The following is a 13,287-nucleotide window of genomic DNA, read 5'->3' as shown; positions in this document are numbered from 1 at the left end:
AGATGACAGGGAAAACCGGAGTACCCGGAGAAAAACCTGTCCCGTCTTGACTTTGTCCAGTAAAAATCTCGCATGGAGTGAGCGAAACTTGAACCACGGAACTCGGCGGTGAGCGGCTGGCGTGCTGCCGTCTGAATACCGTAAGTTTCAATTTACTCCTTTTAAATGTGTAAGATATTTATAATTGAATAACTTACTTTTATTTATTCTTATTTTTTTCAATTTTAATTATTTTTATTTATTTTTAATGGTTAGATTCAATTTCACGTTGTTATCAGCCTGCACATTCAGGAGATAGTGGATCCGAACCTACTTGTCGGCAGCCCTGAATATGGTTATCCGTGGTTTTCCATTTTCACACCAGGCAAATACCTTAATTAAGGCAACGTTTGCTACCTTCCCAATCCTAGTCCTTTCCAATCCCTTCTTCACCATGAGACCTATTTGTGTCGGTGCGACGTAAAGCAAATTAAACATACATACATACATACATACATACATACATACATACATACATACATACATACATACATACATACATACATTCAGCGTTCAGTCTGCAAGCTTCTGTGAATTTACTATACGTCGCCACAATCGTCTATTTGCAATGAGTGCTGTGCCCACATTTAGTTACACAAATCTTATCTTTAAATCTTTAAAAACCGAGTCTAACCATCGTCGTCTTGGTCTCCCTCTACTTCTCTTACCCTCCATAACAGAGTCCATTATTCTCCTAGGTAAGCTATCTTCCTCCATTCGCCTTATATAACCCCACCACCGAAGCCGGTTTATGCGTACAGCTTCATCCATCGAGTTCATTCCTAATTTAGCCTTTATCTCCTCATTCCAAGTACCCTCCTGCCATTGTTCCCACATGTTTGCACCAACAATCATTCTTGCTACTTTCACATCTGTTACTTCAAACTTATGAATAAGATATTCTGAGTCCACCCAGCTTTCCCTCCCGTAAAGCAAAGTTGGTCTGAAAACAGACCGATGTAAAGATAGTTTCGTCGGGGAGCTGACTTCCTTCTTACAGAACACTGTTGATCGCAACTGCGAGATCACTGCATTTGCCTTACGACACCTTGATTCAATTTCACTTACTATATTACCATCCTGGGAGAACACACATCCTAAATACTTGAAATTATCTACCTGTTCCAGTTTTTTATTACTAATCTAACATTCAATTCTATTGAATTCCTTACCTACTGACATCAATTTAGTCTTCGAAAGGCTCATTTTCATACAATACTCATTGCACTTATTTTCAACTTGCAAGATATTCGACTGCAGGCTTTCGGCACAGTCTGCGATTAAGACCAAGTTGTCAGCATGGGCCAGACTGCTTACTATATTTCCACCTAACTAAATCTCTCCCTGCCACTTTATACTTTTCAGCAGATGATCCATGTAAACTATGAACAACAAAGGTGAAGGATTAAGGCAAGAACTCATTCTACCATCAATTCTCACTGCAGCCCAATTGTGAACATAAATGCCTCTGATTGATCTTAATAATCTTTCCTTAATCCCATAGTGCCCCAGTATAGTGAACATCTTTTCCCTCGGTACCCTGTCATATGCTTTCTCTAGATCTACGAAACATAAACACAACTTTATATTCCTCCCGCAGATTTTTCAATTAGCTGGCGCTAACTGAAAATCTGATCCTGACAGCCCCACTGTGGTCTGAAATCACACTGGTTTTTATCCAACTTCCTCTCAATCCCTGATCGTACCCTCCCTTTCAAGATGCCGGTGAATACTTTGCCTGGTATACTGATCAATGAGATACCTCGATACTTGTTGCAATCCTTCCTGTTCCCTTGCTTATAGATAGGTGTAATAACTGCTTTTGTCCAATCTGAAGGTACCTTACCAACACTCCATGCTAATCTTACTACTCTATGAAGCCATTCCATCCCTCCCTTACCGCTATACTTCACCATTTCACGTGTAATTTCATCTATTCCTGCTGCTTTATGAAAATGGAGTTTATTTAGCATCCTTTCCATTTTCTCAAGCGTAATTTCACCAACATCATTTTCCTCCTCCCCATGAGCTCCGTTGTTCGCGACACAACCATGAAGATTTACGTTTACGTTGAGGAGATTTTCAAAATATTCCCTCCACCTGTCCAATGATTCCCTGGGATATATTATGAGTTCAAGCAAATTAAAAATAAAATAAATTATTTAATTAATCACAGATACATCGGAAAACGGCGATTAAAATGTGATGGTCACTTATATAGAATGGATAATAACTGGATCGAAAAGAAAATATTGAACTTCACTTACCAATGAAAATCACAATAATTGCCTACAAAAAATCAGTGAAGACCTCAATGAAATTGGCATTAATAAAGAAAGCATTCAAGATAGAATGAAATTCAGAACTTTAATTCAGAAACACATATTTTGTGTAAAGCCCACCAGACTCAGTACAGAATGGACTGAATAACGTAGAAAGGATTAAGAGATACTGAGAAGTAAGAAAAAACAAAAAACTATAATAAGTACAAACTCAAAAATTAATAAACAGAATACTAAATATCCCCGTTTCCCCCGAATTTTACTTTCCCTGGTCGAAATTCGTCCCCGGATTCTCCCTGGATTTAATCACATGCCCCCAGGTATCTTAAGATTTTCAGTGTACCAGTACTGCTAAAACACTAAAACAAGAATTTAGCTAGCTTCTATCTATCAACACTCGGTAGTTCCAGCAACTCCAGAAGCTAGTTCAACTGTCCCTGTGTCTCTGAATGCAGTGCTTCTGTGGAGAGAGATTTTTCTTCAATAAATATGATGAGGACCTCCCAAAAACCCGTGATAAATGGCAGAAGCTGTTCGAATGATGCTTCTCAGACTAAATCAAACATAAACTGGCCAGAAATATGCTACGAATTAGGGGTTAAGAGAAAACCTGTTTAAATATATTGACTCTTCCAACAAATACGAGAAGATTATGCGAATTAGTGTGCAATTAGAAAGTGTGGTTTAGTCTCCTCAAATATCTAAAATATTTGTAACTGAATTACTGTATTTAAAAATTAATTTTCAATGTCTAATCCCGGAATTTTGAGAAACCTTTGGTTAGACTTTGAGGTATTTTCTAGACTCGAACTAAGGCATTATTCGTTATTATTCGTCTTCTTTAGATACCCCCGCCCCCTCCTCATATTCCTCGTATAATATTGCATAACTTTGCTATTCTCTCTGGTGTCTTTCATGCTTTGGTTTACGTATATATATGTTCAGTCTTCAGCCCGAAGGCTCGTTGGACCTTCAACAGCTCGACCATTAACTGTCATAGCTGGCCTAGGCATCAATTAAGAGGCGTACAAGGGAAATGAAAAGTTAGATAGTCTCCAGATTGCTTTCTTCAGTGAGCCAGAAGTTGCTATTACATATCAGTCTGCCAAGCTGATAAGCAACATTTTCACACCATTCATAGCAGGGAGTGGCTGTATAAGGAATGGTATTGCTAGCATCACTCATAACTCAGTCACTTTCATATTGTCAAAGCCAAAGATAAGACTGAGACACATCAATGAATGTAACAAAATTGCTCTAGTCCATACCAGAAGACATAGCGCTCTGTAAACACTAGGCCTCAGTGGCAAAGACATCTCTGTTTAATAACTTAACGAAAGTGTACATTTCACTTTTACTTTCAATTTCACCTATCTTCTTCCCATCTATATATTTTTCTCTGGTGGTCTTTACATTCCTTTAGTAAAACATCTTGATGAACACTGTACCGGGCGGTACACCTCCACACCGCTAATTCAAATATTGCGCCAATTGAAACTTCTCTACTGGAGAAACTTGGAACTTTAACTACTGAACTAATTCCACGGTTATTCAGAAGATGTCACTGAGTGTTTTTTATTTGCCTTTTGTTTTTCAACGATTAAGAGGTTTGGACAATCTCTAACAGATGTCTCTACCCAAAACTATGGTAACATACTCTGGTGCAATGGAATTAACTTTCTTGAAGAAATATTGAATTCCTAAGTTTTATTTTTACTAAATTTTGTTCTGTGGTTTGTGGGTTGGCAATATAAATCCTTTCTTTCCGCCCGTTTTGAATGTAACCAATCAGGAATTTATGTAATTAATTTTCCACCAATAAGGTGTTTCTTCCTCGTCTTGTGTATTAGTTTTTGCTGTTATCCAATAAAAACGAAAGGGTGTGTCTACTCATTCCTGAAAGGTCTCGAATGTTCCACGAGGTTATTTAACTGCTGATTTTCTTGTCTCGGGGCCACTTCAGTATCATCTCTCTTAGTGCGTGAATATGTAGCAGAGGGCGGGAAGCGCCTCTTTCTTCTAGCAGCAGTTCTTCTACAAGGTAATGGCCTGTTAACATCTTCATTTCTTGCTAGCTCAGCAGTTTAACTCTCGGGGAGGGTTCGAAACATTTAGTATGTAACCTACCTTTTTAAAATGTAAATTCTTTTCTGTCTATGTAAAATCTACAAATATCTTTTACTGTAAAGCGGTGATAGAGAGTGCTTCACCCTCTCGAACTCCCCTTCATTTTTGAAAAGTAGGTGACTACGTTTTCATAACCGTTCTTCTCTTCTTTAATGTAGTAAAGTTTTTTCATACGTGTCACCTCCCTAGCTTGGGATTAGCCCCTGTATGATCGGCCTAGCGCCACATAGGTTTTAGACAAAAACTTGGTGTAGGAGTGCAAGTTATCGCCTCCATTCATTTTGTATTTTGGGCCATTTACTTAACCCGTTTTGTTTTCCTTCCTGCGAAGGCCCAATAGATTGGGTATTAGTTACCCCTGTTTCCTTGTGTGCCTTAAGGGCAGATAGAAATGAAGTTTGTTTTAGCCTTTGATGGGCTTGTAAAATTGAGAGCGGGTCTGCTCTTTTTCTTAACATTGTAATTAGGAGCAAGTGCTCCTCGTACTTAGGAGTTTTCTGCCCTTCAGCAATTGTGGTTGTGAGCTGAGAGCTCAGGAATTAAACTTGGGGCTCGAAGCCCAAATCTTGTAACGAACTGTAATTTGTTAATTTGTTGATCTGCTACTTGGTACCTGTTATACTCTGTTAATTGTTGATTTTGAAAAGAAAATATAACCTTTGTTAAAGTTTTAAATTAACTTTAATTTTGTAGTTGAGACCTATTCCAGCCCGCACCTTCTGTCACCCCTAACTACCACGGATATCTCCGTTACAAACACTAACGGAGATTTTAAAAGGTGCCCATATTCCAGTCTCTTGCATGTACATTGAAGCCAGATTCAGAGTACTGGTTGCATTGGTCGAGAGGAAATGTTTACTTCCAACTCGACTACTCTGTGTAAAATATTACGGATGTTTAGCCTCGAAGCCTTTGTTGGCCCACTATAACCAGGTACAAGGTTCAAATGACAATGCCTCAACGCCCCCCTCAAACCTATACAATATCATTAATCGACAACGAAAACAGGACTCATTTTTTGTGTTCGACAAGAATCCACTGTCAATGTTCTTCACAGCATTGTGATCACTTTGTTTGTAGTCCTGTATCATCATTTCCTTAATGGCTTTTAGATGTTATATGCTAAGCTAAAATGATCCTTCAGAGCCAGGAAGCATGTGATGTTTTTATTTGATGAAAACAGTCTTTAATGTCCGATATCTGTTCAAAAATCAGGAACCGGATGTGGGGGTTATCTGATAGTGCGTTGGTGAGTTCCCATACCATGCAGTGGATCAGACCTATATATTGTCCACTGATATCTCTGTTCGCTGTAGTTTCATCTCACTAGAGACATCATGAAAGCTTCTCTGTGCTTGTTGATAGTAGCGTTGGTTCTGTTGGTAAGTTTCGATTTATTCTTCTTCGAACTGAGCGGATTATCTATGAAACGTGTGGACGAGGTAATGGGTGAGAACAGGACGTCATCATTCTCCTTGAGTGTAGTGGTACCGAAGACTAGGAAACCGAGGGTATGATGCGCATAGGTATCACCCAAATATCACTGTAAAATTTGTCACAAATCGAACATAACAATTGCTTTTACACATATCAAGTGAAAAATCTCTGGCAAATTAAGAAATACCGTCGTTATTTGAGAAATATGAAAACATACTTAAGGCTTGTAGACAGGACTGGTTTATGTCGTATTCCGCTGCTGATGCCGTCCTTTGTTACTTTCTTGAGGTCCAGGGCTAGCACCGAGGAATGCGAGTGCTATGTCTGTGGATTCTCATTATCTTTGTCCATATGACTAGAGTGGCCAGCAACAACGGTGGCCAGTTCAAACAGCAAAATGGAGGTCAACAGAAAAATAACATGATCCCTGGACCAATAAATATTTTTATTTCTGTTCGAACGAAAGTGCTTGTTGATAGTAGCGTTGGTTCTGTTGGTAAGTTTCGATTTATTCTTCTTCGAACTGAGCGGATTACCTATGAAACGTGTGGACGAGGTAATGGGTGAGAACAGGACGTCATCATTCTCCTTGAGTGTAGTGGTACCGAAGACTAGGAAACCGAGGGTATGATGCGCATAGGTATCACCCAAATATCACTATATCCCTGGACCAATAAATCACCAGTCCACTGAATTTTTTCTTATGTACATTGGCCATACCATTTTGTCGCCTATTAAATATTGTATATCGCGATACAATTCATGAAATGATGTCATTGACAAGTGAAGCAATGAAACGAAAGCAAAGAACTTCAGTGAACACAGATATCACACACGAAATTGTTGAAAGTGTAAGACAAAAGGCATACGTGTGTCACTGTGAGCGCAACACCAAATGTACTTGTAAAGTGGTAAAGTACGTATACATAATATTCTCCAAAAATTAAATATTTCTTCATTTGCCAAAGATTTTTCACTTGATATGTGTAAAAGCAATTATTATGTTCCATTTGTGTCAAGTTTTATTGGTAGTCCATCATCTCTTCTCTTTACTCCCAAGTATTTCCAGCCCGAAGTTTTCAACATTTTAGTAACACTCCTCCTTTGTCGGAGTGGTGACTGGTTGATTACTTAATTCAGTTTTGTGAAAGAGGAATATAATTTTAAGTTAATTAATGTCATAGGTATAAAACATACAGAGGCTGAGGATATCGCTAACATAAGGAGTAAAATAGAAGATATAAGAACGCGCAGGTTTAACACCAGATCTGAGAAAATGAGAACGAAATTAAAAAGCTATAAGAATGTCCCCTAGCTACTTAACATCATCACCATTCAGTGTTCTGCAGATTTCCACTCAATCCTTCTCCATTCTTCACTCTCTGCCATATTCCTCTTCATTCTTTCATAGCCTCCTTCTCCTCTGCTTATATCGTTTAACATTTGGTATCTTCTTCTCTTTCTAGTACCGCCACTGACAAGCATTCCCTTCTTAAATTGTGTCCCTATTCCATTTTATGTAACAAAGGTACCTCGCTAAGTTTTTAACGAGAAAGCTTCAAGCTACAACTCATAGTAATTTCACGCTGCCGTCTTATCAGTACACAAACACTTCGTTGCTTTAATAGGCTATTCTCTCATTATGATGCTAGTAACAATGATACCTGCTACCTGGCGGTATCTTGGATCTACGTGGAGACAAAATAGATAATTAGAAAACTTGTGTGAAAATTGACAGTCTTATAAATATTACTATTTTTCCAACGACCTTCAGCTGATATGCTTCAAAATGAGGGGTCACTCACTGAAACCTTATCAGTCTTTTTTTTTCAAAATTTCGGTTACTGAAAGAGGATTATTAAATTATACATATTGAAAGCTTAATATTTGTATTACTGCTCGATTTACATTTTCTTTATTTTCAGGCGGCAGCACCAGAATATGGATCAGCCGGAAGTCTTCATGTGAGTATTTCTGTTTTATATTAAGAAGTGCTTCCTGATGGATTGAATTATTCATTTTTAGAGTTAAACACAGAACAAAGAGCTTATTTCATTTGTTAGTATATCACCTAGTGAAAAACATGTTATAATCATGTACATATAATTTAGCTATAGCGGATCTCCAACATGCCCAATAACAGACGACGAAGAAACTCTTAACGACAGCAAGGATTCTGATAATTTGGCATAGTTTATTTTCATTAAGTCAACCCAATTTGTAGCATATGACTGGTTCATGCTGGTCTGTCCTTCAAGTGTCCGTGCACTAATATGAGTGTTATTCCAGACAGCACCAAAAACAGCCTCTTAATTTGGACCAGATGCTATGGGAGCACCTCGACAGGAGGTATCCTTCCAAGTATCCCAGTTTTGGAGCTTATTAGTAGTCGGTACTCTTCTGTCACGAAACAGCCTGAGATACAGACATTACGACTCGAATGCATTCTGCCTTCTTTCTTCATAACATATCAACCTACTCGTCTCTGGAAAAGATCGTGAGTGAATAAATATCTGCTGTGATGCGACCTGGTAGATGGGGATAAACACTGCGCGCCCATTACAATGGGGCACAATCTATCGTTAAAAAAATATTCCATTAGATTGTATTCGTACCCATACACTACCAATACTGAGATACCAGCTGTGACCAGCACAGAAAGAATGGTTACCCAGAGCTTAAAAGCCTCATATGTCAAGTTGATTAGCTTGTACTTATCCGCATCAATTAAAACTTTATTTTTGCTAGTGGCTTTACATCGCACCGACACAGATAGGTCTTATGGCGACGATGGGATGGGAAAGACCTAGGAACTGGAAGGAAGCGGCCGTGGCCTTATTTGAGGTACAGCCCCAACATTTGCCTGGTGTGAAAATGGGAAACCACGGAAAACCATATTCAGGGCTGCCGACAGTGGTATTCGAATCCACTATCTCCCGGATGCAAGCTCAGAGCCGCGTGCCCCTGACCGCAAGGCCAACTCGCTCGGTATTAAAACTTTTCTCTTCGGAAATAACTCGAAAAGAGATGCGTGTGAAAAAACAATAAACACGTTTTGTACCAGTGATAACGCTGCCTACAAAACTCCGAGCGAGTGTTTTAGTTTTTCCAGTTGATATTCCCATGCCATATTCAGCAGCTATTATATTAAGATGGTGTACAACAGAGCGCTATAAATCATTCTCTGTGCAGACAAATGGTACCTGGTTATCAGCATAGAGCAGCGTATCCAGTTGTACGGTGTTATATTGAAAGAAGTCTCCAGTCTTTAAAAGAACGTTCATCTAAGTTATGAAAAGCAGGGGGAATAGCCGGCATATCTGAGGTAAACCACTGTCCATTGGTTTCCATTATGGTATGTGATATTAAGTCTTACTGCAGTTCAATTATTTGTGTATAATTTGGTTATTGCTAGGATCACCTGTTCACCATTTTGCAATGTTTCTAAAAATTTTGTGCTGTTTTACTCTTTCGAACGCCTTTTTGTATGTGGGTGTCTATATTGAATTCTGTATGCTTCTCTAACAAACTTTTGAGAGTGAACCAAGTTACACATGCCGATAAATATAGATAAAGACCGAGATTTTTGGTTTAGACTGAAAAACTCAATTTTTAAAACACTGTAGAATGAATAGTTAATGTTATTGATGGAATTATGAGGGATTCGTGGGGGTGTCTTAAAGTTACAGTAAAGACTTCTACATTGTTTTCAGCTGGTGAAGAGATCTCCGCAGTATCCCGGTGCAGGCGGCCAGGGTGGTGCTGGTGGTGGCGCTAACGCTGGTTTTGGTTTCGGTTTCGGAGGAAACGCAGGCGCAGGTGGAGGTGCTAATGGTGGAGCCGATGGTGAAGGCGGAGCTGGTGCTGGAGGTGGTGCGAATGCTGGTTTCGGTTTCGGAGGAAGCGCAGGTGCTGATGCTGGCGGAGGAGCAGGAGGTGGAAAATAGAAGACTAGGTGAGCCCCATTACTTGTAATATCACCTCAACACACCACAATATACACAAACTTATGTGTTCTTTCTTCTGCACGACAGTGTAATACACTATTTGTCTCTATCCGAAGGACCTCACCTATTACTTTCAGGCAACGATGCCTAGATTACGTTCTGGCATTTTATTCAAACTGCTGTCTTACGTTAATTGCAGATCAGCCTTTATTCATTCTGCATTTAGCCCATTTTTTACATTTAGGGACCATCGAGTTAGCTAAAGTTAATCTCCTTGAATACTACAATCACATTATCATAATAGGCTGCATCCTCCTCCTCATTATCATAATCATTACGTATTGGCTTTTGTACAAAATATACACTGACTGACAGTGACAATGCAACACCAAGGAGGAGTGGTTCGAAAGGGATGAAAGTTGGGGAAAAAACAGAGACGGCACGGTTGAATAATTGATGTTTATTTCAAACCGATATGCAGGTTACACAATGCGCACGGCATCGACTCAGTAGGATGTAGGACCATCGCGAGCGGCGATGCACGCAGAAACACGTCGAGGTACAGAGTCAATAAGAGTGCGGATGGTGTCCTGAGGGATGATTCTCCATTCTCTGTCAACCATTTGCCACAGTTGGTCGTCCGTACGAGGCTGAGGCAGAGTTTGCAAACGGCGTCCAATGAGATCCCACACGTGTTCGATTGGTGAGAGATCCGGAGAATACGCTGGCCACGGAAGCATCTGTACACCTCGTAGAGCCTGTTGGGAGATGCGAGCAGTGTGTGGGCGGGCATTATCCTGCTGAAACAGAGCATTGGGCAGCCCCTGAAGGTACGGGAGTGCCACCGGCCGCAGCACATGCTGCACGTAGCGGTGGGCATTTAACGTGCCTTGAATACGCACTAGAGGTGACGTGGAATCATACGCAATAGCGCCCCAAACCATGATGCCGCATTGTCTAGCGGTAGGGCGCTCCACAGTGACTGCCGGATTTGACCTTTCTCCACGCCGATGCCACACTCGTCTGCGGTGACTATCACTGACAGAACAGAAGCGTGACCCATCGGAGAACACGACGTTCCGCCATTCCCTCATCCAAGTCGCTGTAACCCGGCACCATGCCAGGCGTGCACGTCTATGCTGTGGAGTCAATGGTAGTCTTCTGAGCGGACGCCGGGAGTGCAGGCCACCTTCAACCAATCGACGGGAAATTGTTCTGGTCGATATTGGAACAGCCAGGGTGTCTTGCACATGCTGAAGAATGGCGGTTGACGTGGCGTGCGGGGCTGCCACCACTTGGCGGCGGATGCGCCGATCCTCGCGTGCTGACGTCACTCGGGCTGCGCCTGGACCCCTCGCACGTGCCACATGTCCCCGCGCCAACCATCTTCGCCACAGGCGCTGCACCGTGGACACATCCCTATGGGTATCGGCTGCGATTTGACGAAGCGACCAACCTGCCCTTCTCATCCCGATCACCATACCCCTCGTAAAGTCGTCTGTCTGCTGGAAATGCCTCCGTTGACGGCGGCCTGGCATTCTTAGCTATACACGTGTCCTGTGGCACACGACAACACGTTCTACAATGACTGTCGGCTGAGAAATCACGGTACGAAGTGGGCCATTCGCCAACGCCGTGTCCCATTTATCGTTCGCTACGTGCGCAGCACAGCGGCGCATTTCACATCATGAGCATACCTCAGTGACGTCAGTCTACCCTGCAATTGGCATAAAGTTCTGACCACTCCTTCTTGGTGTTGCATTTGCTCTGTCAGTCAGTGTATAATTATGGTGTAACTCAAAAAATCAAATACGAATTGTAGAATCGAATATCTTGTAGCCTAAAAATCAATTATGTGACAGAAACAATCTGACTGCATGGCTTGTGTCCAAAAATTGCTCTCTCCACTCTTCCAATGAGTGCTTCGTACCTAGTTGTTTCCGACCTGCTACTGGAGTTCTAGCAACGATACCTGTCACTGAGAGTTGGTTAATTCTCCACATTTTTTAATTCCTTTCCCAGTGCTGTATACTTATTACTTTTCTCCACCTGGGTGGCTTGAATATTGTGGTTCAGAGGGACAGAATTGTCTATCAAATAGACAACTTTGGCACCCGTAGTAACAAGGACAATATCAAAACGGTTTGTTAAGATTATCTTATCTGGTCACTTAGAACACAACTGACTCAGTATATGTCATGCTCCTTGTTTTCAATCCCTTTGGATGGCTGATGAAAGTATGCTCGGTCTAGGAGTTCTTATCCCACAGCATATTCTTCATACAGGGTTTTGGCTACATCACTGTGCCTGTTACAATTTTCTACAACAGCCAGTTATATGGTATGGTTTCTAGTGCCAAGGTGCAATCTGTGGCATCGTTCATCTGACACATTCTCTTTTAATTCGTGTCTTCTGTACTTCATTGTAACTATGACACAGTCTTGGACTGCCATGTGAAACCCTTCAGTTTCACTGAAGATTGAACCATGCTTCATTCATAAGTTGGACAACACACGGTCGACGTAATATTGGATTAGCATACGGGGGTGAGCATCGTGAAGCTCCTTTTGCTTCCAGATCATTCTGTGTTGGTTCATTGAAATAAAATTCTCACGGAGTTCAAATTGTGTGTCTGCGAATTGTAATGATCTGTATCTTAGAACTTATTTAACAATCGCCTCATACAGTGGATATATTTTATTAAATTATTATTATTAGTAGTAGTAGTAGCATTGCTATATTGTTTATTACTCTGTTTCAGTGGATGATCTACCTCCCTTGATAAACCTGAAGAGGATGAGTCAAGGAACTAATTCATGACTTCAAGTTACTATATGATTTTGTTGAATAAAATCTAAGGTCTAGAAAAATATGTGTTATTCTTATAACCCATTTACAACATTTGACTTGATGGTACTCATCATAGGGCAAAGTATTTTTAGATTTATGCGGAATCACGATTATGTCCTTTCATATTTAAAATCATACTGTTGACAGGAAGAACTCACGATGAAACCATTCTGGTATCAAGTCTGTACACAGGAGCTAAATAGGGTACGTGGTACAGTATCACATTCTTTGTTGATATTGTTAAAGTAATTTGAGATATAATTTCAAATGGTCATAATGCAGAGAATGATACTAAACAGAATATTATAAGACTACACAAGTCAGCTCGAACAATTTATGCAAAATATAAAATATACAGTGACTACTTGAAACATCTTACAAGAAGCAGAAAAATTCGCTAAGATGAAGTGAATGTGAATTCTATTTCAGTTAATACGCTATTGTACTGTAATATTTTGAATATCCCCTGTGAGAAGCTACTTAAACATAATCCGTTCAGAGTACTAAATAGAATGCAGCACTGTATGCAATCAATATAAATTTCATTTCAAACACCACCATTTTAGAGAAAGTTCAAGTTCCGGTAAACTTGGAGGCCATACTTC

At 40.4% G+C, this 13,287-nt stretch overlaps 1 protein-coding gene across 1 annotated transcript; it reads left to right on the top strand.

The window, feature by feature from the left end:
- The first annotated feature begins 5,749 nt into the window (after window positions 1-5,749).
- LOC136886366 (uncharacterized) lies at window positions 5,750-12,696 on the top strand. The gene is made up of 4 exons (XM_067159108.2): window positions 5,750-5,830; window positions 7,811-7,849; window positions 9,599-9,840; window positions 12,594-12,696. Exons 1-3 carry the CDS (start codon window positions 5,786-5,788, stop codon window positions 9,830-9,832), a joined length of 318 nt encoding a protein of 105 aa, XP_067015209.2. The 5' UTR covers window positions 5,750-5,785; the 3' UTR covers window positions 9,833-9,840; window positions 12,594-12,696.
- The last annotated feature ends 591 nt before the right edge of the window (window positions 12,697-13,287 follow it).

Source organism: Anabrus simplex, chromosome X (genome assembly GCF_040414725.1).
Source record: "Anabrus simplex isolate iqAnaSimp1 chromosome X, ASM4041472v1, whole genome shotgun sequence".
Taxonomy (NCBI): Eukaryota; Metazoa; Arthropoda; class Insecta; order Orthoptera; family Tettigoniidae; genus Anabrus; species Anabrus simplex.
The sequence above is the reverse complement of the archived record's forward strand: the minus strand, read 5'-3'. Positions and strand labels throughout refer to the sequence as shown.

Bases quoted from the DNA above. Each gene is read 5' to 3' on its own strand.
- LOC136886366 (XM_067159108.2), top strand. From the start codon at position 5,786: ATGAAAGCTTCTCTGTGCTTGTTGATAGTAGCGTTGGTTCTGTTG. The intron at 5,831-7,810 runs GTAAGTTTCGAT...CTTTATTTTCAG, and splicing joins TAGTAGCGTTGGTTCTGTTG to GCGGCAGCACCAGAATATGG. The intron at 7,850-9,598 runs GTGAGTATTTCT...CATTGTTTTCAG, and splicing joins GATCAGCCGGAAGTCTTCAT to CTGGTGAAGAGATCTCCGCA.